The following is a 27,060-nucleotide window of genomic DNA, read 5'->3' on the forward strand; positions in this document are numbered from 1 at the left end:
CTTCTGCTTAATGCAGCTCTGCATCAAAACACCTCGGAGGCAATTCATTTATACCAGGAGAACTTCTGAGGCTGGAATTTTCCCTGATGGCACTGCTGGAAGGCTACAACAGCCCAGCAGGTCAGCCAGTTGAAAGCAGTATTTCATCTGGCAATTTATTCAAATAAATCTTTCAAAACATGAAATAAGCTCTAAAGATGGAGACTGTCAAAGGCTGCGGTAGCCGAGCTCCTGAGTGGAATGACCAAGCAGGAGGAGCAGCTGTGGGACAGGAGCCCAGCGCCCTGTGCTGGGGGCAGCGTGATCCAGTGAGGGGCTCAGAGGGATAACAGTGATGGGCTTAACGATGAAAAGGTGCTTTTGTTAATTATTATCATTCCATGTGCGATGGCACCACCCAAGAGATGAGTGGAAGGTCTCCAGCACCCGGTGGGGCTTTGAAACACCCAGGTCTGAGCTCAGCAGAGACAGCGAGAGCAGCCGAGGGGAATTCCAGTGCAAAGGAAGCTTTTCCTGCCATTGCCCGGGGGAAGGAGGAGCTGGAACAAGTGGCCAGGCGTGTTTTGGAGGAAGAAGAGCCCCTTTGTGGTGTGCACACCGTGGGCATTGTCTGCGTCGGGAGCTGCCCCCGCTTGGGCATCGGCTTCTCCTGCCAACGATCCCAGCCAGGCTCAGCTCCCTCCCTCAGCCCCTGCCCTCCTCACCAGCTCCAGCGAGGATGAGAAGGCACGATGGAGACAGTAATCACAGAATCCTGGGATGGTTTGGGCTGGAAGGGACCTCAAAGCCCCTCTCAATCCACCCCTGCCATGGCAGGGACACTTCCACCATCCCAGGCTGCTCCAAACCCATCCAGCCTGGCCTGGGACACTGCCAGGGATCCAGGGGCAGCCCCAGCTGCTCTGGGAATCCTGTGCCAAGACCTCACCACCCTTCCAGGGAGGAATCCCTTCCCAATAACCCATGTAAGCCCACTCTCAGCCAGGGAACACACAGCAAATCGTTAATAGTTCTGTTGGATCCACTGTGTAATTCCAAAAGTGTCAGCCTCATCCAAATCTGCAGGAAATGGTTTTGCTAAGACCAGTCAAGGCTGACCTTGATTGGGCTCCTGCTTCATCAAAAATGCTGAACTTTGGAGGAAAAGAGAGCAGGTAGTTGTATTTTGTGCTTGTGCTGCATCTCTGCCGGCTGCCGGGAAGCGAACTGGCTGCTCAGGGAAAACCAGGAAACAAAGGCTAATCCAGCAGCTGAGGTGGATGATGCTGTGAAGATTACAGGCCTGGCAGGGTCTGTGGGCTCTTCTTTCACGGATCCCCCAAAATTAAAAAGCTGCTTTGAAAATTCTGGAGTTGTTGAGCCTTAGCCCTGGATCTCATTGTGGGGATCTGACGGCTCTGATGCATTTCTGCAGCATCTGCTGCAGCCCCACTCTCCAGGAGCTTTGGGACCTGCATCTCAGGGAAGCTGTGTCCCTCCTTCATCCCTCCTCAGTGAGGATCAATCCCTGCCTGCCTGCAGCAGGTCCCTGCAGTGCTGTCCCTGCTCTGCTGCTGCTCCACAAGGCACGGCACAGCACGGCACAACACAGCATGGCACGGCAGGGCACAGCACGGCACGGCACAGCTCCCCTGTGCTGGTCACAGCTCCCCTGTGCTGGTCACAGCCCCCCTGTGCTTGTCACAGCCCCCCTGTGCTGGTCACAGCCCCCCTGTGCTTGTCACAGCCCCCCTGTGCTTGTCACAGCCCCCCTGTGCTTGTCACAGCCCCCCTGTGCTGGTCACAGCCCCCCTGTGCTGGTCACAGCCCCCCTGTGCTGGTCACAGCTCCCCTGTGCTTGTCACAGCCCCCCTGTGCTGGTCACAGCTCCCCTGTGCTGGTCACAGCCCCCCTGTGCTTGTCACAGCTCTCCTGTGCTGGTCACAGCTCCCCTGTGCTGGTCACAGCTCTCCTGTGCTGGTCACAGCCCCCCTGTGCTGGTCACAGCCCCCCTGTGCTGGTCACAGCTCCCCTGTGCTGGTCACAGCTCCCCTGTGCTGGTCACAGCCCCTCTGTGCTGGTCACAGCCCCCTGTGCTGGTCACAGCTCCCCTGTGCTGGTCACAGCTCCCCTGTGCTGGTCACAGCCCCCTGTGCTGGTCACAGCTCCCCTGTGCTGGTCACAGCCCCCCTGTGCTGGTCACAGCCCCCCTGTGCCGGGCAGGCGGCTCTGCTGATGCTCATTAGCTCTAATGGGAAGCTACAGAGCCATTCCTCCCCATCAGGGCTGATGGGCTCCGCAGGGATAACGCGGTTACCTCGGCCCAGCCACAGCCACTTCCCAGCAGCTCAAGAGCCAGCGGGGTCACGAGCCACGGCTTCATTCCCCGGGAGACGGGAGCCAAATTAGTCCGTCCATGGGCTGGGGAAGCAGTTGGTTAAAGCAGGATGATGATGCAGGATGAGTCCATGGGCTGGGGAAGCAGTTGGTTAAAGCAGGATGAGTCCATGGGCTGGGGAAGCAGTTGGTTAAAGCAGGATGATGATGCAGGGTGAGTCCATGGGCTGGGGAAGCAGTTTTTAAAGCAGGATGATGATGCAGGGTGAGTCCATGGGCTGGGGAAGCAGTTTTTAAAGAAGGATGATGATGCAGGATGAGTCCATGGGCTGGGGAAGCAGTTGGTTAAAGCAGGATGATGATGCAGGGTGAGTCCATGGGCTGGGGAAGCAGTTTTTAAAGCAGGATGAGTCCATGGGCTGGGGAAGCAGTTTTTAAAGCAGGATGATGATGCAGGGTGAGTCCATGGGCTGGGGAAGCAGTTGGTTAAAGCAGGATGATGATGCAGGGTGAGTCCATGGGCTGGGGAAGCAGTTTTTAAAGCAGGATGATGATGCAGGATGAGTCCATGGGCTGGGGAAGCAGTTTTTAAAGAAGGATGATGATGATGCAGGATGAGCACTGGGCATCTGCTCTGTCCCCAGCGCCCCGGAGCACAGAGGCACCTCCTGAGCCACAGTGGGGCAGCTCTGGGGCAGCCTGGCAAAGCCTCCCCTGGCACCGGCACCAGAACCAGAACCAGAGCCAGTACCAGAACCAGCACCGGCACCGGCACAGCACCGGCACCAGCACCAGAACCAGCACCAGAACCAGCACCAGAACCAGCACAGTACCAGAACCAGCACCAGCACAGCACCAGAACCAGCACCAGAACCAGCACCAGAACCAGCACCAGAACCAGCACCAGAACCAGCACAGTACCAGAACCAGCACCAGCACAGCACCAGCACAGCACAGGCACGGCCGCACCCCGCAGCCTCCCGCAGATCAGAACCGTGGAAGTCTCTCTCTGTCCCTGGGAGATGTCTCTGTCCCCGGGAGATGTCTCTGTCCCTGGGAGAAGCCTCTGTCCCGAGGAGATGTCTCTGTCCCCGGGATAAGGCTCTGTCCCGAGGAGATGTCTCTGTCCCGAGGAGAAGTCTCTGTCCCCGGGAGCAGTCTCTATCCCTGGGAGAAGTCTCTGTCCCGAGAAGTCTCTATCCCCGGGAGATGTCTCTGTCCCGAGGAGCAGTCTCTGTCCCCGGGATAAGGCTCTGTCCCCGGGAGAAGCCCCTGCCCAGCTGCAGGACGGGATGCAGGCAGCGCACCCATGCAGGGAGAACTCTTCCCACTCCAGCATCCCACTCTGCAGCACCAGCTCCTTCCCACTGTCCAGGCAGCAGAACCGAGATGGTTTCTTCACTGGCTCCACCCGATTCACATCGCTCCCAGTTAATCCCCTGCACCCACTGGGTCAGGAAAGGATTTTCACATTTCTCTCTCCTCACAAACACAGGGGCCGCTTCCCATCCTCAGGATCGAGCCCAACCTGCTCCCTGGAACAGTTTGCAAAGCCTAAATCCTGATCTTCCCCGAACATCTTGGATTCTGGACAGAAACTTGGTTGTTTCTGGGTCTGCTTTGAAGTCCGGGTTCCATAAGGAAGGCGTTTGCAGCATGAGAATGAGGATTGTGTAACGATTCTCCTGGAGATAACGGCCCTGCAGGAGCTGCCAGCCGGGAGCACTGGCACTGCTGGAATTGGCAATGGAGGAGCCCAGCCTTGGGAATATTCTGTGTTAGTATTTCATAATAAAGATTGTGATTACTAATCCTAGAAAAATAAAGCAGCTGAAGAGGCTTCGTGGTCTGCTTGGGTTGGAGGCTGGCGCTGCTGCTTGGCAGGCTGAGCTGGAGCCCGCTCACATCCAGCATCCCGGGGCACTGGGAAGGGATCCAGGATGCAAACCCAGGGAACGTGTCCTCCTTCTTCATCTTCTGCACACACTCACAACCTTCACCCCCAGCAATGGGACCCTGCACTCCCAGCCCTTTCCTTCTCCCCTCCCCGTTCCAGAGGCAAACCCAGACCCCAATTTCCCTTCCCCACATTATTTCCCTCTGCTGCCCCTTTGGCTTCTCTCCCCGTGTTCTGCAGGGTGCCAGCCCCGCTGTGCCCGAGTGTCCCCTCCTGTGCTGGGGCCAAGGCGAGCCCTGCACAGCTGGACAGGGCAGGGAGCAGCTCCAGCACCCCTGCTCCAGGCCAGCTGCAACTTTCTGCACTGCAGGGGCTGTTTCTGTCCTGTTTTCAGCATCAGCTGCCAGCACAGCTGTGGCAGCAGCTCCCACAGCAAAGCCCGGCCCCATTCCTCTCCCTATGCCAGGACATGAATCCTTCCCTGGCAGGGTGGGCAGCCCTGGCACAGTGCCCAGAGCAGCTGGGGCTGCCCCTGGATCCCTGGAATGTCCCAGGACACTGGGGCTGGGACACCCTGGGACAGTGGGAGGTGTCCCTGCCATGGCAGGGTGGGGCTGGATGGGCTTTAAGGTCCCTCCCAACCCAAACCCTTCGAGGATTCTGCAATTCCAGGATTCTATAACCAACATCCAATCTCAACAAGGAGTAAGACCATGGAGCAAATACCAAGTGCTGTTTGTGCACCTGAATCCTCCTCAAACACAGTTAAATCTCTGATGCCCTCTGGGGCTTTTCTGTCTACATTTTAAAGCACCCCCTGGTTACTCCTGTGCTGGAAGCAAACCATCCCCAGCCCTGTCAGGCTGTGGCCAGAGGAATTCCCTGTCCTGTTGTAACCCCACGAATTCTGCAGCACCCCTGGCTCTCCTTAGCCAGGGGATGTGGGGTCGGGGGCTGCCACACACCCGGCTGCAAATGCCACCAGGGTGCTCTATTTAAATTGAATTTTTAATGTTTATGTTTTAGCTCACCCCTCTGTGCAGTGGCTGCACTGAATCACCTCGGTTTGATTCATTCCTGGCTCGTTTGAGAGAGTCCATGCGCTGTGAAGCCACATTCCCTGGAAAGCCTGTGTGGGCGAGGGCCACAGATCCATTTGCACAGACAAATGCCTCATTTTTAATTGGGACACACCAAATGATTAACAGAATTCTTACCCCCACACCACCCCCAAGAGCTGGGGGTTCCTCCTCCCCAGGTTCCCACCTTTGGGCCATGGGAGCAGGTGGCAGGAGCTTGTCACTGCAATAAACTGGAGAGTTCCTCTCAAGCACTTAAAACAGCAACTTTGGGCTTTCCAAGGGAGGGTAATCCACTCCAAGGCAAAGAAAATATTTATCTCTCTGTCTTTAAACCCAGTTTGGTGCTGAGATAGACTCAACACCTCAGGATCCAGAGGCACCTGAAGCCCAGCAGGGTCTCTCCTCTCTCCCCTGCTCTGATGGCTGGTGGTAGATGAGAAACTGGTCCAGCTCCTCCATGCCACAAAAAAATCTCTTGTGAGTCCCGGATCCAATTGAAATTATTTCAGGCTTAATGATTCAAGCTGCTGCTGGTGATGGAGAAGCTTGTTAACTCCTCATTTCACACTGTCCCTCTGCAGGAAGGCAGAGAGGGAGCGTTCCCTGCTCCAGCAGCGCTGCTGCACCCAGGGGACAGCTCCAGACACGTTTGGGGCAGTGAGCCCCAGTGCCAGGGAGCCCTGGTGTCCCTGCCAGGAGCAGGGGACCATGGCCAGCCTGCCCACAGGTCACTGCTGTAACCCTGCCCCGCTCTGCTGCGGGGAGCATCCCAGGAAAAGCTCTGGAAAAACTCTGCTGGAGCCTCCCAGAGCAGCCCAGCACCTCCCCAGGGCCAGCAGCGACCTCCCCAGGGCCAGCAGCGGTGCCAGAGGCCCCGGGGCTGGGGACAGTGCGAGGCAGAACTGCCCCAGGCAGCCTGACCATGCACCACAGCAGCATTTCACCGAGCTGGGCTGCCAGAGATGGGAGCAGTGTTTGTGAGATGTGGGATGTGATCACGGCTCTCAGGCACTGTCCCAAGGGCCCACAAATTGCAGCAATCTCCTCATCTCTCTTCTCTTCCTGCTCACTCTGCTTTTTCCTTCCTCTCTTTGTTGCTCTAATATTTATCTGGGCTGACAGCCCTTTACCCTCCAGGAGCTCCTGAGAATGCTTCACCCAGAGCTCCTAAACCTTGACTGTTCCACCAAGGCTGCAGGACCTGGCATTGCTGGGACCTGCAGCCAGCCCAGCTCAGCTCAGCCCAGCCCAGCACATCCCAGCACATCCCAGCCCAGCCCAGCCCAGCCCAGCCCAGCCCAGCCCAGCCCAGCCCAGCCCAGCCCAGCCCAGCTCAGCCCAGCCCAGCCCAGCCCAGCCCAGCCCAGCCCAGCCCAGCCCAGCCCAGCCCAGCTCAGCCCAGCCCAGCTCAGCCCAGCCCAGCTCAGCCCAGCCCAGCCCAGCCCAGCCCAGCCCAGCCCAGCCCAGCCCAGTACATCCCAGCCCAGCACATCCCAGCCCAGCCCAGCTCAGCCCAGCCCAGCTCAGCCCAGCCCAGCCCAGCCCAGCCCAGCCCAGCCCTGCTGGGGCTCAGAAATCTCCGGAGCTGAGAGGGTTCTGCTGGGTTTGCTGCTGCTCTGGGCTCCCACCCGGGCATCGCTGCTCCCCTGTCCCGGGTGCTGTCCCTGGGGCTCAGCAGTGCTGGGGACTCTGCTCAGGGGTCCTGAACACCCACCCACCCACCCACCATGGGTGACCCCAGCCCCAGCCCGTCCCCAGATGTCCCAGCACTGGCACAGGCCAGCTCCCCAGCTCCAGGAGCTGTTAAAGATCCCACCTCAAACACTCCACCTGGAGCAGCAGCATGACAGCAGAGCACTCAGAGCAGAGCACACCCCAGACTGGCCCAGGGCTGTTCTTTCTCCCGAGGGAGGGAAGCTGTCCCCGTGCCCCCCGTGGCTGGCAGCAGCCCCGGGATCGTGCCTGAGATCACACTCGGTGTGTGCACAGGGCTCCAGAGGAATGCAGGACAGGTTCTGCCTGTCTGTTCCGCTCACTCACAGCACAGAGGGCTTCACATGGGATTAGCACATCCCTGCTAAAGGAAAGGGATGCTTCGGGGGGAAGACAAATGGAATTAAACCTGCAGGATGCCTGTGGGCTTAGGGAAAGTGTGCAGTGATTTGTGTGCACAAGGATTTGTTGCACCAGCTCGTGGCTGCCCACTTCCATCCCTGGCAATGTCCCAGGCCAGGCTGGGAAAGAGGAAGGTGTCCCTGCCATGGCAGGGGTGGAGTGGGGTGGCCTTCAAGGACCCTCCCAACTCAAACCATTCCTGATTCTCTGATTATTTTAACCCAAAATAAACACTCTGATTACACTTTATCTCTCTCTGGTGTGTTATTTGTCCCACCAGAACCATGAAGTGTGATTTACATGCACACACAGATGGGAAATAAGGGTGAGGAGGTTCCTCAGACCTCAGAGAGGAGTGATCCACCTGCTCACACACCATGGGCCATCTCAGTCCCGTGGCAGTGCTTGGAAAAGGGCCTTTGATCCCCCCAGAAAAGTGCTGGGAGCTGCAGCTCTGCCCCAGGAGACACCACTGCTGACAAAGCAGGAAAAAGCTGCAACCCCAGGCTGCTGCTGTGAGCCTCTGAAGGAGATGCACTGCAGAGCATGGATGCTCTTCCTGCCCACTGCAGCTCCACAGGATTAGGAGAAGTAGCCCAGAGTTTCCCTTTGGCCCTGGCAGGGGCTCTGAGCTCTCCCTGGAGCTGTCTCAGGGCTCAGGAGCAGCTCCGTGGCCTCCCCCAGACTCGCTCCAGCAGCTCCAGGTGCTGCTGCCGGAGCCGAGGGCAGCTCCCAGCCCTGCAGTGAGGATCCCTCATGGGGCTGCTGCACCAGGCAGGGCTGGGATGCACGGCTGGTTCCCTTCCCCTGCATCCCCCATCGCAGCACTGCTGCCCTGCAGCTCCTGCAGCTCCTGCAGCTCCTGCAGCTCCTGCAGCTCCTGCAGCTCCTGCAGCTCCTGCAGCTCCTGCAGCTCCTGCAGCCACAGCCTGGGGACAGATCCATTCCCAGCTGGCAGGCAGAGCAGAGCAGAGACCGAGCCACCCCCTGCATCACACAGCCCTGAGCTTTAGAAACCCCCAAGGTTTGTCCCTCTGAGGAGCTCAGGTGGCTGCAGGGTCAGTGCAGATCCCGTGTCTGGAATGTGCAGAGGGGATGGAGGGGGAGAGCAGCTCTGCCTGGCAGCTGGAGTTGGGATCTTCCCTGGCATCGCTGGGCACTCAGCTCTGCCCATGGGAGATGTTCCTCAGGGAGACCTTTCCCCACAGCTCCCCCAAACCCAGGGACACGCAGGGACACCGAGCTCTGGGTGCCACCAGCACCACAGGGTGGGCAGGCCGTGCTTGTGGGGTCTGGTGTAACCCAAAATGATAACTCAGGGAGAAAACAGCACTGCATGGAAAGCTTTCCAGAGCCCTCTCCAGGAGACATGTTCATTAGTATTAATTACAGTGACAATCCCACACCAGCCAGGGTGATGGAACATGGTGTTCACCAATTAAAAGATAAAATCCTCTGGTCCCAGATCTGTTTGGTGCCACCCAGGACAGGTGACATCTCCTCCTCTGGTCCCAGTTCCCTGCAGTGCCACCCAGGACAGGTGACATCTCCTCCTCTGGTCCCAGATCTGTTTGGTACCACCCAGGACAGGTGACATCTCCTCCTCTGGTCCCAGATCTGTTTGGTGCCACCCAGGACAGGTGACATCTCCTCTGGTCCCAGATCTGTTCAGTGCCACCCAGGACAGGTGACATCTCCTCCTCTGGTCCCAGTTCCCTGCAGTGCCACCCAGGACAGGTGACATCTCCTCCCCTGCTCCCAGATCTGTTTGGTGCCACCCAGGACAGGTGACATCTCCTCCTCTGCTCCCAGATCTGTTTGGTGCCACCCAGGACAGGTGACATCTCCTCCTCTGGTCCCAGATCTGTTTGGTACCACCCAGGACAGGTGACACTGCCCCCGGTGCCAGTTCCCTGCAGTCCTGGCAGGATTTCCCTGCCATTCCCTGCAGTCTGGCTGGAAGCTGTGGCACAGCAGTGGCACAGCAGCGGCACAGGGTGGCTTTGGGTGCCTCTGGAGGAGCTCTCAGATGAGGGCAGCCCTGGCAGGGTGAGGGAACGCCGGGGTTCCAGCTCACGGCCGGGAGCTGCAGCTACACAAATCCTTAATTGCAAATGGAGCTGGGGAAACGCTCCGCAGGCTGCCCTGAGGAAAACTCGGGATTACTCGGGAAAGGCTCCCGAGATCGGCCCCTCTGCTGCACAAAGGCAAATTGAGGCAGACAAAAGCGCTCTCGTGGTTTATGTTCTTAAGATGGTATCGAATTCGTTACGAAGACGGAGCAGCGGGAGATGTAATTTACCTGTTTCATGCAAGCACTGGATATTCTGCAGGAGGGAAAATTGATTTACAGAGCTGGGAGGTGACACAGTGCTCCGAGGGATTATTTACTGACCCAGAGAGGGCAAAGCCTCGGTGGGAAAAGGTGGGGCCAGCCTGCCCAGCAGCAGGGGCTGGCCAGGGCGAGGATGCCCAGGGCATCGGGTAGGGCAGGGCTTGGCAGAGGGTGGCACGGGGCACTGCCTCAGCTGAGATCATAACCCCAGTTAGGAGAACCCCAGCTATGGAACAGCACTTTAAAATGAGGCCTTGAAGAAATTATAGAGATCCAAACATTCTTTTATAACAAACTCTTCCCTGTGAGCACAGCGAGGCCCTGGCACAGGACAAAGGGCCTGCCCACCCTGCCAGGGAGCAATTCCTGCCCAGTATCCCATCCATCCTGCCCTCTGGCACTGGGAGCCATTCCCTGGGTCCTGTCCCTCCATCACCTGTCCCAAACCCCTCTCCGGCTCTCCCGAGTCTCCCTCAGCCCCGGCTGCCCTTTCTCAGACCCATTTCTTGCAAGCGCTCCCTTTGTCAGGCGAGCACGCCCTCTCCAGCTCTCTCCCACCACAGGTAATTACCTTAAGAGCTCATTAGGACCGCAGGATGTGCGGCTGCTGCCTGGAAATCCTGCTCTATTTTTATCCCGCTGGAGTAGAAGGTGCCAGACCGACAAGGATTGTCCCTCCGGCAGGAAGGCACCTGGCCTGTTACAGCTGATTTTCTTCTTGCTAAAAACCCCTTCCTGTCCCTTCCGAGCAGGGGGACAGCCCTGCCCACCTGGCCCCAGGTCCAGCCCCACCTCGGGTGCATCCTGCCACAATTCCAGCGGCGTCAGCAAGGACAGGTGGGAGCCGTCCCCCTGCAGCCAGCACCCGCAGGTATCCCGATCCCAGCCCTCATCACAGCCTCATCCCAATCCTCATCCCATCCTTCATCCCATCCCTCATCCCAGCCCTCATCCCATCCCTGGGGCTCCAGCAGTGCTCAGAGTGCTGTGCACGGCCCCTCCTCACACCAAGGAGCTCTCCAGGACTCCACGGGATGAGGGATGGGATGAGGGATGGGATGAGGGCTGTGATGAGGATTGGGATGAGGCTGGGATGAGGCTGGGATGAGGGATGGGATGAGGCTGGGATGAGGGATGGGATGAGGCTGGGATGAGGGATGGGATGAGGGATGGGATGAGGGATGGGATGAGGCTGGGGTGAGGCTGGGATGAGGCTGGGATGAGGGATGGGATGAGGGATGGGATGAGGGATGGGATGAGGGATGGGATGAGGGATGGGATGAGGGATGGGATGAGGATGGGATGAGGGATGGGATGAGGGATGGGATGAGGGATGGGATGAGGGATGGGATGAGGCTGGGGTGAGGCTGGGATGAGGCTGGGATGAGGGATGGGATGAGGGATGGGATGAGGGATGGGATGAGGGATGGGATGAGGGATGGGATGAGGGATGGGATGAGGGATGGGATGAGGGATGGGATGAGGGATGGGATGAGGGATGGGATGAGGGATGGGATGAGGGATGGGATGAGGGATGGGATGAGGGACTCCACGGAGCCTTCCCAAGTCCCAGCCACAAAGGTGCCCCCATGACCCCTGGTCAGTGCCCCCCCAGCGCTGGGCAGATGCTCTCCAGAGCCTCTCCACAAACAGGAGCAGAGCAGGAGGATGGCAAACACGCTCCAAATGTGTATGGATTGCAAGGCCATAAATATTTGAAGGGGCTGAGTGTGTTCTGTACAAGCTCCAGTGCCCCTCAGCCGCTCCTTGGCCAGGATGCCGATCCCCGTGGCTCGCTGGCTGTCCCGGTGAATTGCAGGATAATTGCAGCACTTACAGAACCATCTCTGCTGGCTCTGGGGTTTATCAGAGGATTTTTTTTTCCAATCACACCTGAAGGAAGCCATAAGCACTCAGCCTGCTCCGAGCAGGGCTCCTTTCATGCCAGGCTGCTCACCTGGAAGAGCGCAGCAGCGCCGTAATTCCTTTGCTGGGCCCTGAGCAAACAGCGGGAACGGGAATTGTTCTGTCCTGGCACACGGACCCTCGGCAGCCAGGAGCTGCCACAGGTGACGAGGGGACGAGGGCAGCTGGCAGGTGGTGGCAGTGTCCCCTGCCTGTCACCAGCCCCGCTCCTCTGTTCCATGGCAATGCCGCAATTCCCTTCCAGCCGCACTCGCCGGGGGCTCCTCCGCTCTGTCCATGGAAATGCTGGGAGCAGAGCGACAGGACCGGCTCAGGGGGTGTGTGTGGGGTCAGCCCTGCTCCGGGCTGCGGGATGGAGCCCCCGCTCTGCACAGGAGCCACGGCTGGAGCGGCTTTTTATCCACATCCCACAGGGAATGCACAGCGAGCCACAGCCCAGCCCGGCTGAGCCCCCTCCCCACCCTCCCGTGAGTCCCACGGGCACCACCGAGCCACTGCCACCACCCTGGGGCTGCAGGTGACACTCCCACCGAGCCACTGCCACCACCCTGGGGCTGCAGGTGACACTGCCACCACCCTGGGGCTGCAGGTGACACTGCCACCGAGCCACGGCCACCACCCTGGGGCTGCAGGTGACATTCACAGCCACTGCCACCACCCTGGGGCTGCAGGTGACACTCCTACCGAGCCACTGCCACCACCCTGGGGCTGCAGGTGACACTCCCAGCCACTGCCACCACCCTGGGGCTGTCCCTGCTGCAGGTGACACAGCCACTGCCACCACAGGCTGTCCCTGCTGCAGGTGACACTCCCAGCCACCCCAGGCCGTGGGGATTCTCCCCAGGAGGAGGAGGAGGAGGAAGAGCAGCACACAGGGGCAGGGAATGGACAGTCTCGGTGTGAGCGGCAGCTACAAGTGAGGGAAGCTCCCTGAGCGCTCCCTGCTCTCCCCCAGGGCACGAGCAGGACCCAGCAGCTCCTGCACAGATTAACTGTGTCCCAAAAACACGTCTTGGGAAGAGCCCAGCGGAGCAGGGAATTACACACCGCCCACAGGAGCTCCACACGGAATCAGCCCAAGCCGCCTGAGCTCCCCATTACACTCGGTGACATCCCGGAACAAAATTCCCCGTGTTAATTACAAAGCCCTATGGAAACAGGAGCGCTCTGCTCTCCGTGGCTCTGAGAAAAGCCTCAGCCTGGTGGCTGTGGGTTTGTTCAGTTCCAGGGGACGTTGCCAGGGCTGGGTGACACTGCTGGGTGCAGGCAGCACCCCCGGAGCCAGGCAGGAGCCCCTGCCTCTGTCACCTGCTCTGCTGGATCCATCTCCCACCCAGCAGAAAGGGGATGGAGCTGGGGCTCCATGGAGGGGATGTGCTCCTGCTGGGGTGGGACAGGCCACAGCCCTGCTGAGCTCCAGGGACAGCCCCAAGCACCCTCGGCTTCATCCCAGCCCCACATGAAGGAATCTGTCACCAAGGCAGAAGCCACGGGCAGAAAAAAGCCCCGTCATGTGCTCAAGGAAGCGCTCCCAAGGAGTGGTGACAGCCTGGGGAACCATTCCCTGGTTTACATCACACAATTTACACCAACCTGCACGTGGGAACAGAGCCAGGCTGAGATCACACAGGGAATAATGCTGGAGAAAGGAGGGGCAGCAGCGACAGGGGCCAGAGGGAGAAACCTCTCTTTGGGTTTAGGAGAAGAACCTAAATATTGAGGAAGAGCTCAGGATCACTGAGGGTTCGGCAGGGACCTGGCCCAAGAGAGCCCCTGGGGCAGGAGGGCTGACAGAACCAGGCAAGGGCTGGAGCCAAGCTCAGTCCCGTGGGGGACACGAGTGTCCCTGCACAGATGGAGGGGGACAGGCTGGCACAGCAGGAATGATCCCATCCCACCCCCTCTGCCCTGCTCCTGCTCCTGCTCCTGCTCCTGCTCCTGCTCCACTGCCGCTCCAGCCCCAGCTCTGCTCCTCTGCTCCTGCTGCCCTCACATCTCTTCTTCTCCATTGGCCCCAGGGACTCCAGGTTTTCAGCTCCCAAAAACACTCTGTTCTCATTCCGTATTTCCTTTGGAAAGACATTTTTACTTGCAAGCCAGAAATATTAGTCAGCAAACTATACAGTGCAAGGCTAATGAGAACTAGATCGATTCATGAAAAGAACCTGCTCAGCAAATTTATTATTTTTCAAACCTAAGTCTATTGGATTCCGGCTTTTTTCCCTAAGTCCCAATACACTGCCCATTCCATGAGTTAAGTGTATAAGGGATAGCTGCAATTGCTACCTGATCTATACATTCTTAAAGCCTCTTTCCTTCTCTGCAAGGGCTGCCTCAGTTTTTGTCATTTTTTTATTAAATAAAATCCCCTATGGGCAGCTGGATGGATATTTCCTTTGGGATCCCAGCCTGTGTTCCAGGGTAAGAGCCAACACGAAACAGCCACTGTAAACCCTCTGAAAAACACAAACCCCTCATCGATGTGACAGATATGCCACTGTAATTAAAGTCTTTGGCAACAGACATGCAGCCAAAATATTCTATTTTGGGCTGCAGCATTGATCAGATCCTGACATCCCACATTAACGAGCTGAGGCCTGGCTGGCTGTGGAAGCTGCTGTTAATGATCATGGAGAAAAAGCACCCTGAATGTCTGGTGAGACACCAGAACCTGCCAGGGCCTGGCTCACCTGGGCCTCCTCCTGAGCCAGCCCAGGGGTTTGTCCCTGCTCAGGAGCCCGGGGCTCGTGTTTGTCACTGCCAGGACAGGACAGACTGAAATCTGTGTGAACCCTGAATTTCCAGTGCCAGTGCAGAGAGCTGGCACTGCCAGGACAGGACAGACTGAAATCTGTGTGAACCCCGAATTTCCAGTGCCAGAGCAGAGAGCTGGCACTGCCAGGACAGGACAGACTGAAATCCATGTGAACCCCGAATTTCCAGTGCCAGAGCAGAGAGCTGGCACTGCCAGATGGGACAGACTGAAATCTGTGTGAACCCTGAATTTCCAGTGCCAGTGCAGAGAGCTGGCACTGCCAGATGGGACAGACTGAAATCTGTGTGAACCCCGAATTTCCAGTGCCAGAGCAGAGAGCTGGCACTGCCAGGACAGGACAGACTGAAATCCATGTGAACCCCGAATTTCCAGTGCCAGTGCAGAGAGCTGGCACTGCCAGGACAGGACAGACTGAAATCTGTGTGAACCCTGAATTTCCAGTGCTAGAGCAGAGAGCTGGCACTGCCAGATGGGACAGACTGAAATCCATGTGAACCCTGAATTTCCAGTGCCAGAGCAGAGAGCTGGCACTGCCAGGACAGGACAGACTGAAATCCATGTGAACCCCGAATTTCCAGTGCTAGAGCAGAGAGCTGGCACTGCCAGATGGGACAGACTGAAATCTGTGTGAACCCCAAATTTCCAGTGCTAGAGCAGAGAGCTGGCACTGCCAGATGGGACAGACTGAAATCTGTGTGAACCCCAAATTTCCAGTGCTAGAGCAGAGAGCTGGCACTGCCAGGACAGGACAGACTGAAATCCATGTGAACCCTGAATTTCCAGTGCCAGAGCAGAGAGCTGGCACTGCCAGGACAGGACAGACTGAAATCTGTGTGAACCCTGAATTTCCAGTGCCAGTGCAGAGAGCTGGCACTGCCAGGACAGGACAGACTGAAATCTGTGTGAACCCTGAATTTCCAGTGCCAGAGCAGAGAGCTGGCACTGCCAGGACAGGAGAGACTGAAATCCATGTGAACCCCGAATTTCCAGTGCCAGTGCAGAGAGCTGGCACTGCCAGGACAGGACAGACTGAAATCTGTGTGAACCCCGAATTTCCAGTGCTAGAGCAGAGAGATGGCACTGCCAGATGGGACAGACTGAAATCCATGTGAACCCTGAATTTCCAGTGCTAGAGCAGAGAGATGGCACTGCCAGGACAGGACAGACTGAAATCCATGTGAACCCTGAATTTCCAGTGCCAGAGCAGAGAGCTGGCACTGCCAGGACAGGACAGACTGAAATCTGTGTGAACCCTGAATTTCCAGTGCCAGAGCAGAGAGCTGGCACTGCCAGATGGGACAGACTGAAATCTGTGTGAACCCCGAATTTCCAGTGCCAGAGCAGAGAGCTGGCACTGCCAGGACAGACAGACTGAAATCTGTGTGAACCCCGAATTTCCAGTGCCAGAGCAGAGAGCTGGCACTGCCAGGACAGGAAAATGGGACTCGGGCTCCGTGTGGCTCCGGGGGGAGCAGGGGGAAGCTCCCGGCTCAAACAGCCAAAGAAAGGATGGGAAAATGATTCTGATCAAATCCTCAGGGTAGAGCAGCTGATGGCTCTGAGCCTCTCCAGGGGGAACCTCCCAACCTTTGTTTCCCCAAGGCAAAGCGCTCCAGGAGGAGCCAGGAGGGGTTTCAGCCCCTCTGAGAGGAGCTGTTTCCATTTACATCAACTTTCCTGGCCAGGACCAAGGAGAAACAGCTCGGGAAAACAAACCCTCCCTGGTTTCCATGAGGAGGCTCCTGCAGGAATGGACACAGGGAGCTGGAGGCAGGGTTTGGAGCACAGCCCTGCCCCAGCCCGGGCTCACACAGAACCCACCCCGGATCGGCCACGACAGCCGCTGCCTTTCCAAGGAAAATCACATTTTCCTGGATTTTAGCCCCGAGCCCCTCCCAGATAACAAGCTGGAGGAAGCACAATGGCATCTTGTGTCCTGTGTGTGCACAATTAACCAAGTTCCTCATGAAATTTCAGCTGCCAAGTCACTTCAGCGGGCAAAGACAACAGCAGCAGAAAAGGTGATGTGCTTGGAGGGTAATTAATGGCCAAGTGTAATTAAGGGCAGAGCAGGACCTGCAGCTTTAAAAGGCCAATGCAGGAGGGACAAAATGCCCAGCTGGTCCCCAGGATCCCATTGGATCATTCCTGCACAGTTACAGAAATCCTGGTTTTGCTTAGGGGAAAAAAGAGCTTTTCTCCACCATCACCTGATGCCCATTCCCACACCTGCCCCGGCCCTTCCCGGGAAAATCATCAGACTCTGGGGACCAGGCATTGTTTGCAAACCCCAGAATGGTTTGGGTTGGAAGGGATCCTTAATGACCATCCAGGGCCACCCCACCATGGCAGGGACACCTCCCACTGTCCCAGGCTGCTCCCAGCCCTGGCCTTGGGCATTCCAGGGGCAGCCCCAGCTCCTCTGGGCACCTGTGCCAGGGCCTGGCCCCTCCCAGGGAACAATTCCTGCCCAACATCCCATCCAGCCCTGCCCTCTGCAAGGAAACTCACTTCCAAATGATTTCTGAAGAGGAAGGAGCTGATCTCCAGGATGTGGGCAGAAGAGCTGGCACATCTCCTGCCAGCGCTGCTCCCCTGGCTCCAGCACCCTCCAGACTGGAACCACGCGGGCACACACGGCAGCCAGGCACGGATAATGGGCTTTCATTTCATTTGCAACCTTTTGGTTTTATTTTCCAGCAGAGCTGGTGTTCCTCACGCTGCCGGAGCACGGTGACAGGGCCAGGGACGTTCCCTCAGCCGCTGCAGCCGGCTCAGCCCAGCACAACAAAACAAGATTTGGTGTGGCTGAGTCCCAGGCAGGCTGTTCCCACCCGGAGCTCACACCCGCTGCCCTTCACGCTCCTCTTCCTCACGGAGCAGAAAAGCTCTGGCAGCCCCAGGGCTCCCGCAGGGCTGCGCTGCTCTGTCCTGCCAGCGGCTGTTCCTGCCCCGGGCATGAACCTGACCTGCTCCAGGTGCTGTTCAGGTGTTGTTCGGGTGCTGTTCGGGTGTTGTTTGGGTGTTGTTTGGGTGTTGTTCAGGTGCTGTTCAGGTGCTGTTCGGGTGTTGTTGTGCTGCCCTGGTTCAGATGTTGTTGAGGTGTTGTTGAGGTGTTGTTCAGGTGTTATTCATGTGTTGTTCAGATGTTGTGCTGCCCTGCTTCAGGTGTTGATAAGGTGTTCTTGAGGTGTTGTTGAGGTGTTGTTCAGGTGTTATTCAGGTGTTATTCAGGTGTTGTTCAGGTGTTGTGCTGTCCTGGTTCAGATGTTGATGAGGTGTTCTTGAGGTGTTCTTGAGGTGTTGTTCAGGTGTTGTTGAGGTGTTGTTGTGTTTCAGTACCAGCTCCCAAAGTGCTCCAAGTGTGGATTCCTGCCTGTGGTGACCAAGGACGATGGTTTCCCTTTCTCCTGGGCCCGGGCAGCAGCTGGCAGAGCTCTGCTGGCAGGCCCTGGAGCACAAGGAAAATGTCTCTTGGGGTCCCAAAGAAATGAGATTTTAGAGAGTAACCAAGCGCCACAGTGGGTGTAACACTGATGGGAATACAAGGGGAGAACCCACAAATCAGGGTGGAATACATTTTCCTATTTTCCTGAGTTCTGAAGCTTCCTGTGGGCTGATAGGAACAACCAAAAGTGAGTAACTACAGATCCTGTCAGAGGAGGGCATTTAACCTGGGCTGCTGGGAGCTGTCCCAGTCCATGGCAAGGGTTTGGAACAAGGTGAACGTTCAGGTCCCTTCCAACCCAAAGCATTTAATGATTCTGTGATTCAGTGATCCCTCCCAGCCCTGGCATGACAGACCCTGGCCCAAGGTAACCACAGTGTCCATCAGAGCCTGCTGCCCTGTCCTGTGCTCTGCAAGAGCCACAGTCCCTGCACACTCACTGTGGACACATCAGCCTCACAATTACGGATCATCAATGGGAAATTGCTCCCCCACTGCTGGAATCATTTACCCTGGAAACATTGCAAAGAAAAGAATTTCACTTGAAACCTCCTTATTTGCAAATGCAACTCCAGATCTTGGTGTAACCAGACAATAATTGGGTTTTCTGCCCACAAACAAGTGGCTGATGGCAGTGGCAGCATCCAGGGCTCTGCCACAGTCCCCAGCCTGACCCCAAAACTGATGGCAAATAAACCCCAGCACTTCCCCCACAGCAGCCCCGTGTTTGGCTCGTTCCCAGCCTCCCCAGTGACCTGTGGCACCAGACAAAAATAAGCACAAGCCACCCTGGAACACAAAGGGTTCATCACGGAGCCACCCCCCGAGCCAAGTGGCAAAACCCTGGCACAGGTGCCCAGATTTGCTGTGACTGTCCCTGGAGCCCTGGAATGTCCCAGGCCAGGCTGGACACTGGGGCTGGGACACCCTGGGACAGGGGAAGGTGTCCCTGCCATGGCAGGGGGGCACTGCAGGGGCTTTGAGGTCCCTCCCAAGCCAGAGCACTCCAGGATTCTGCCCCACAGCCCGGAGCCAACCCCACCCTGGCAGGAGCTGGGGAGGATTTCCACAGACTGAGAGCATCTCCAGCACTGGGGGCATCTCAGGCGGGGTCTCGCTGCCCACACAGCTCCCAGGAGGAGCCAGCTGTGAGGAGCCCAGACAGATGTGCTGGGTCAGAGAGGGATCTCAGGAGCTTTCGGTGCCTCTGCTCCTGCACGGGGCACCCCAAGGCCCGCTGTGCTCCTGGGCTGCCAACACGTGCCCATCCACCTCACCCCCGTGTCCACCATCCCTCTGGGCTCCTGGAGAATGACTCAAAAATTAAAAATAAGTGGGCTGCTCACGGCACTTTCAGAATTCCCCAGATGCCTCAAAAAAAGCCTCCTGCTGCACGTTACCTAATTCTGACACGACAAAAGGAGCAAATTCCTTTTTCCTGTGCCGCGGTGCACGTCTCTCTCCAGCGGCATCTCTGTGTGTGGGCACGAGCGTGCGGACATCTTCATCTCCATCTGACTCCGGCTCTGTGTCTGCCTTCAGCATCTTCCGCAGGAAGGTGATAAGCAAAGTAGTTCTGTCAGGAAATTGGCTCCTGAGGGGGGAATAGCCGGCGGGTTCACAGCAGGTAACGTTGTAAAACAGGTATGAGAAGTGAACAGAAAACAGACATTTCAGCTGTGCTTTAACAGCAATGGAAATATTTTCCACGGCTTTGCAAAACGACTCGGGGTTCTGCTCCCACTGAAATGTGAATATTGTCCCCCATTTTCAGCGGGCATTTAGTGGATGTTTTCCTCAGCTGCCTTCTGTATCTTTTGGAGATAAATTTAAGAAGAAAAGGAGATGAAATGCTCTGCTTTGACGGCTGTTTTCCCTTCAAACTCATTGTGCATTTCAGGCAGCTTCCTCCCGAGCCCACGAAGCCGAGTGGATGCAAATGCTGGAGCCAGGGGCGAAGGAGTTGTCCCGGCAGCTCACAGAGCCACAGCTGAGCCACAACGACGCCTTTCTGCTGCAAACACATTTCCCGGGCTATGAATAAAAACATCGCTTCCAACAGCCAACAGCAAAGCTGAGGTGACGCCTTCAGCCTCCCTGGGAGCTGCTGCCCCGGCCCGGGGGACCACGAGAGAGAGGGGAGTGCTCGGGGGGCTTGAACTGAGCTGCTGACCCTGAGTGAGACCCTGAGACCCTGAGTGAGACCTGAGTGAGACCCTGAGTGGGACCCTGAGACCCTGAGACCCTGAGTGGGACCCTGAGTGAGACCCTGAGTGAGACCCTGAGACCCTGAGACCCTGAGTGAGACCCTGAGTGAGACCCTGAGTGGGGACCCTGAGTGAGACCCTGAGACCCTGAGACCCTGAGTGAGACCCTGAGTGAGACCCTGAGACCCTGAGTGAGACCCTGAGTGAGACCCTGAGTGAGACCCTGAGTGAGACCCTGAGTGTGACCCTGAGTGAGACCCTGAGACCCTGAGTGGGGACCCCGAGTGGGACCCTGAGTGTGACCCTGAGTGGGGACCCTGAGTGGGGACCCTGAGTGAGACCCTGAGACCCTGAGTGAGACCCTGAGTGAGACCCTGAGACCCTGAGTGAGACCCTGAGTGAGACCCTGAGACCCTGAGTGAGATCCTGAGTGAGACCCTGAGTGAGACCCTGAGTGTGACCCTGAGTGAGACCCTGAGACCCTGAGTGAGACCCTGAGACCCTGAGTGTGACCCTGAGTGTGACACTGAGTGAGACCCTGAGACCCTGAGTGAGACCCTGAGTGGGACCCTGAGTGGGACCCTCAGCCCGGACCTGCATCCCCCCAGTTCTGGGATTCCCCCGAATCCCCCAGTTTCTGACAATGTTTTGGCCCCGGTCCCCATCCCCGCACTCCGGCTCCAGCTGTGGAGGGAAGGGAGGGCTGCGGGACAGACAGACGGACGGATAGACAGACAGACGGACAGACAGACAGACAGACAGACACCACCAGCTCAGCACAGAGCCCCTGGCCTGTGCCCTGGCCCCCCAGAGCGTTCCCCGTGCTCGGGCTCGGCGCGGAGCCCGCGGAACCGCGCTCTCCTAACCTACTTCCCGGGAACAGCAATTGGAAACTCTCCGAAGATAAAAAGATAATGAACAAATAACCTTCACTGCCACAAACCCCCAGCTCCCCTTTGTGCTGCTGCCTGATATTAATGATCCTGTCAGGGATCCTAAAGAACTCGCTGCTCCAAGAGGGAAGCAGGGGCTTTGTCCCAGAGTGCAGCCAGGAGCTCGCTTTCATTTCTTCCCAATCTTAGGCAAGGAAGTTCTTACATTCGGCATCTAAGAAACCATATATTTATTTTCTCACATCTCCACGTTCCCGTCGTTCTATTGGGGTTTGAAACAAAACTCCACTGTCTTTCCAGGAAAACGCTTGATGCATCCAGCAACGGCAAATCATTAATTATTTCCAGCCTTTTATGCCACCACTGACACCGCAGTGAAGAATTTAAACCATTTCCTCAGACAAGGAACTGGCTGACAGCAAACCACAGCACTGCTGGTGTTTGGGAGCTCTCGCCACTGCCAGGAGCCTGCGCCGGTCCCTCCTGGAGACACGGGGGTGACGCTCAAATAAACACACATTAAACAAAATTTAACACATTTAACACACTTCAAACATTAAAATTAAACAGCCGGAGCAGCCCCTCACCACGGAGATGAGCGAACGCCTTCAGGAACGGCTGCTCCTCTCTGGGAGCCCCCGATCCCTGGGGACACGCTGGGGACAGGGCCAGCCCTGAGCAGTGTCCCCACGGCCGCAGGTGGCAGCCAGCCCGTGGGGCAGGGATGGCTCTGCCCACACCTGAGGGACCCCACACACAAACATTTATTATTATTATTATTATTGGGGCATTTATTGCCCTAAGAGTTGCCTCCGTGCCCTGGGGGACCCTTAAACATCAGCTTTTCCCAGGAAAAACCCAACATCTTCCTGCTCACACAGTGCTGAGAGCCCCGGGTCCTGGCAGGGCTGAGGGCCCGGGTCCTGGCAGGGCTGAGAGCTCCAGGTCCTGGCAGGGCTGAGAGCCCCGGGTCCTGGCAGGGCTGAGGGCCCGGGTCCTGGCAGGGCTGAGAGCCCCGGGTCCTGGCAGGGCTGAGAGCCCCGGGTCCTGGCAGGGCTGAGAGCCCCGGGTCCTGGCAGGGCTGAGAGCCCCGGGTCCTGGCAGGACTGAGGGCTCCAGGTCCTGGCAGGACTGAGGGCTCCAGGTCCTGGCAGGGCTGAGGGCTCCAGGTCCTGGCAGGGCTGAGGGCTCCAGGTCCTGGAAGGGCTGCAAGGCCCCGGGTCCTGGCAGGGCTGAGGGCTCCAGGTCCTGGCAGGGCTGAGGGCCCATCCCTGCTCTCTGGCACACACAGACTGACCCAGGCAGGTGCTGGGACAGGATCTCCCCAAAGCAGCAAGCACTGGGACTCACAGAAACACCTCATAATGAAAGGTTCATGGAGGGGCCAACCCCCTGCCCCGACCCCCTGCACCCCTCTCCCTGTGCCCGTGGCACCTCTGTCCCCTGACAGCACCCGGGGCTCCACTGACGAGTCCTCCAGGCTCCTCTGCCTGCTGGGATGGGAGTGAAAATCCGGGGAAAAAGGAGGAAGGATGAATCCCAGCTCAGACAATGAACTGCTCGTTCATAGGGGAATATGAACAAAGCAAACCTTGGAAAATCAAATAAAAAAGGCTTTATTTAGAAGCAGAATGCTCAGGTATGATTTGGCAGCACCAAACCCCTACTCACACACCTTCATCGAGCGCAGGCAGAGGTGAATTTTCTGACAGATTTAACCGATGCCATCATCTGAAATGTAAATAAACCTTCCCAAAAACCAGCTCTGCCTCCAGCGCTGCTCCCTCCTCCCCAGCGGTGAAGGCAGCTGACCCGGCAGCCAGGCCGGGCTCCAGGGAGGGCACCGAGCCCATCCTCACCCCGCTGCCAGGGAGGACACACGGCCACAGCAGCACAACCTCGGGCACAAAGTTGCAGGCGCGGCTCCGCATCCCCGGCACGGCGAGCTCCGGCCGGCTTCTCCGGGCTCCAGCAAAAATAGAAAGACATAAATCACATCCAACAGGCGCAGAACCAGCCTGGCTGAGGAGACACCGTGGATCTCGGCAAGATGTGAAATCTCTGCGCTCGTGAGGGAATGACCTTCAAAACTCATTCAGCGCTCGCAGCCTGCGCGGTGACGGCTTCCTCACTTGCGAGACATTACACATTCCTGCTATGTTCTCCCTAATTTCGCATGGACTATAAATACTTGGCTTATAAGGCAGCACGAAAGCGAGAGAGAGCAAACATTTAAGCGGGGTAACCTTGCTTGTCAGGGTAGCAGGAGCAAATTCTTCATCCCTCAGGTCGTGCATGCTAAACACCAGGAATCCCTGTTTACTATGCTACACATAAAATACCAACCGGAATATGGGACCAAGTAGTATTTCCTCTTTAAAAAAACTGACATGCAAAATGACGACACCTTGTCAAATTGTCTTAAGGGCAGAAAATCCAGATTTTTCTGAGCCGCTCTGCCCACACTTTCTCTCCCAAACTACATTTTCCCATTTAATTAGTATTAAAAACAACCTCTGAGAGACGAATTAGTTTGGCTTATGCAAAATAAACCGGGCTGCTGTTGGAGCTGTTTACTGGGTCACACTTTACAACCCCGGCGGGGGAGGTGAGCGGGGACCGGCGGCGTTCCCACCATTCTTCGGCGGTATTTGCACAAATCACCCTATTTATCCATTTTAGTCTGTTCAAGCCAAAATGACGGTGCCTCCCATAGCCCGCAGCACCCTTGGTAACCGTCCTTGGGCACAGGCGGCAGGAGCAGGTTTGTGCCTGTAAAGGAAGGGATGTGCACCCCTCCTCGGCACCGCAGGGCAGGCAGAGCTGCGGGCCCCGCGCCGGGAGATGTTGCTATTGACGTGTTGAGTCACCTTTACTCAAAACTCTGCCCCGAATTTTCCATCGCCCACGGGCTGGGCTGGGGCCAGCCGCCTCCAGCAGCAATCCCCGCGCGTGCGGCTCCGCGCAGCTCCCGGTGAGCTCCCTTGCGAGGATGATGCCGCTGGCAGGGACGAGAGCAGGAGCAGCCGGAGCCGGGGATGCTTCTCTCAGCCCCCGGTCACACGGTCCCGGTACCGGACTCGCTCCAGCGGAGCCCGGGAGTGCGTTTCCCTAGTTTTCAGCAATACGACACATCCCACGACATCTGCGCGCTGAGCGATGCCCCTGGCAGCCCTGGCGGCGCGGGGACACCGGCCGAGGGGCGACGGCCCCAGCACGGCTCCGGCTCCCGGTCCCGGTCCCGGTCCCTCCCGGCACGGGGGGCGGCGGATGCGCGCCCGTCCCCGCCGCTCCGGACGATTACAAAACCCGAGCGCTCATCAGGGCGAGCCGGGCGCTAACGGGGGAGGCAGAGCGGGCACCCGGCTGCGGCGGGGCCGGGGAGGGTCGGTCCCTGCCAGCAGCACCCCCGCGCATCCCTGCCCCGCAGCCTCCCTGCCCCGCGGGTCCCCGCCCGCCGCATCCCCCGTACTCCACTCGGCACCCACGTCCTCCCCGCGCTGCTCGCGGCCCCCGCGCACCGAGCGGCTCCGCGGGGCACGGCCGCGGCTCCCCCGGCCCCGAGGCGGCCGTGCCGGGCAGCCCCTGCCCCGCTCCGGCTCCGGCGGCGCTCCGGGTGCTGCGGGCATCGCTGCGCCGGGGGCAGGCGGGCGGCTCTCGGCGCCATCCCCGCACCCCTCCGCGGCCGCGGGGCTCAGCCCCGGGGCTCTCCCCGCCGCCGGCAGCCGCGGCTCCGGTGCCCGCCCGAGAGCCGGGGGGAGGCGGGCGGCGGGAGCGGGGGGGCCGCCTTTGTTGGCGGCGCGGGGCAGCAGCGGGGCCGCCCCCGCCGCTCCGTCCTTTTGTCTGCCGGGGCCGGGCGGCTGCGGGGGCAGCGCGGCCGCGGTGCCGGTGCCGCGGAGGCTGACCTGGATGGTGCAGGTGTACTCGCTGTCGTCCAGCAGCCGCACGGTGCAGTTGTACTCGCGGTCCAGGTTCCTGCTGCTGCCACTCATCCACCTGCTCAGCATCTTCCCGGGGCGCGGGGCGGCGGGCGCTGCCGGCGGAGCCGTGCCTCACATCCCGCTGCCGGCGCGGTGCGGGGCGGTGCGGGGCGGTGCGGGGCGGTGCGGGGCGGTGCGGGGCGGTGCGGGGAGGGGCTCTGGGCGCGCCCCCCGCCCGGCTCGGCCCGGTGCTGCCCCCGCTGCGGGCGGCTCGGAGCGGAGCGGAGCGCGGTGCCCGTGCCCGTGCCCTGCCCGGGCCGCGGCGCTCGGCGGGCGGGGAGGGGGCCGGGCCCGGGGGTCGCTGCGGGGGCCAATCTCGGCGCGGCGGCGGTGACGGGCTCCGCCGCAAACCAATGCGGCACGGGCGGCACGGCCCCGCCGCCTCCGCCGGGAACCCCGCGCGGGAGGGGAGCGGGGGGAGGCACCGCGGACACCGGGACCGATCCTCCGGCCGCTCCCCGAGCCCGGCCGGGGCTCCCCCGCAGCGGGGGCAGCGGCTCGGGGCACAGCGGCCGCCCCGGGTTGGGCACCGCGGGGCACCGGGCACCGCCGGTGATGCCGAGCAGGGTCGGACCCGAGGCAGGGGGGGCCCGCAAGCCAGACCCCCCATCAGAGGGGCGGGGGCTGCCCCGGGGACTCCGTGTCCCCAAGGTCGGCAGGTGACTGGGCGTGACCCAGCCGGCCCACAGTCCCTGCCAAGGCACCGGGCCGTGCCCAGCTCTCTTGTCAGAGCCCAATTCCTTTACCAGGCTGGATCCTCATGGAGGACTGGCAGCTGCCGCGGCCCTTCCAGCAGAGCCAGCCAAAGTGCCAGCGTGGCCCCCAGGATGTGAGCTTGTCCCTTAGTGTTCATTTGTCATGGAGGAGAACCTTTAAATCTCCGGCTTTTGGAGAAAATGGACTCTAAGAGCCACCAGTGCCGGTGGGATGCGGCTGGTGCTGCTCTGGGCCACTGAAATACCTGGTGGCAGCATCAGCAGTGCCCAGAGAGGATGGGAATCCAGCCAGCACCCTGCAGGCTTCTGTCTCCAGCCCCAGCCCTTCCCCTGCCTGGGTGTCCCAGTCCCCACAGCCATCCCCCAGCGAAGGCCCCACCGAGAGGTTCAGCAGTGCTCCCCACACCCCCCTGGCTCCACACACACCGACAGATCCCCAAAGCACAGTGAGGATCTGTGTTACGCTGTCCCCAGTCTGTCTCATGGCACCACAGGCCCTGTTCCCACTGCACCTTCCTGCCTCAGCTCCTCTTCTCCCAGAGCCTCACCTCTGTCCCCTCGGCTGCATTGCCAGGCTGCAGTGCAGCTCCATCCTCCCCCCAGGAGCACCATCCTCCATGGCCACAGCTGTCCAGCCTCTCCCCAAACTCTCTCTGCTCCGACTTTCCCAGCCAGAAAGGTGATTCACAGAGCCACGTTCCTCACCTTCCCCAGCTGTTCCCACCAGCCCCTCCAGATCACTCCTGCCTGCAGGGCAGGGGCTCTCCCTGCACATCTTTCCAGCCCCCACGGGAAGGACAGCTGCTCTCAGGCCAGGGGCTCTCCTGGTGAGTGGGGTTGGGATCCATCAGGATCCATCAGGATCCATCAGGATCCATCAGGATCCATCAGGATCCATCAGGATCCTCCGGTTCAAGGTTATCTCATGATGGGTGATGAGAGATGGCTCTGTCCCAGGCTGTCACCCCATCCCCAGCCAGGCTGGGGGGCTGGACACCCCCGTGTGCCCCACATGTCCCTGAGGACAAGGCTTGGCTCTCAGAGTGTCCAGCAGGCCAAGCTGCTGCAGAGGACAGAGCGCGAACACGGCATTGCACAGTGGGGCTGCAGCAGTGGGAATGCCCTGGGAAGGACATTATCCTGCAGAAAAAATGCCAGCAGAGCCGGGGACTTGTCCTGTGTGGGATCCTGCAGCTCCCAGACCACGGCACGTTGTCAGGGGCGTGCTGCCGAGCCCGCAACAACAAGGGCGCTTTTCACAGCCACGGCCCCGCTCCTGAACCATCTGGGCACTTGTACAAAGATGCTTGTATTCACCAAAGTAGCTGCTACTTTGTCATGGATCCCACTCTGCATAAATTGTTCATCT

The 27,060-nt window shown here is 58.9% G+C and overlaps 1 protein-coding gene across 1 annotated transcript in view; it reads right to left on the minus strand.

Annotated features, from left to right (window-relative positions):
- The window catches only part of FRMD5 (FERM domain containing 5), a 67,947-nt gene extending 42,929 nt beyond the window's left edge, over positions 1-25,018 (minus strand). The window contains exon 1 of the mRNA XM_058846492.1: positions 24,901-25,018. Coding sequence (XP_058702475.1) covers positions 24,901-25,002 — 102 coding nt within the window. The 5' untranslated portion in view covers positions 25,003-25,018. The remainder of the gene's footprint in view (positions 1-24,900) is intronic.
- Positions 25,019-27,060: the final 2,042 nt, after the last annotated feature.

The sequence above is a fragment of the Poecile atricapillus genome, chromosome 11 (genome assembly GCF_030490865.1).
Source record: "Poecile atricapillus isolate bPoeAtr1 chromosome 11, bPoeAtr1.hap1, whole genome shotgun sequence".
NCBI lineage: Eukaryota > Metazoa > Chordata > Aves > Passeriformes > Paridae > Poecile > Poecile atricapillus.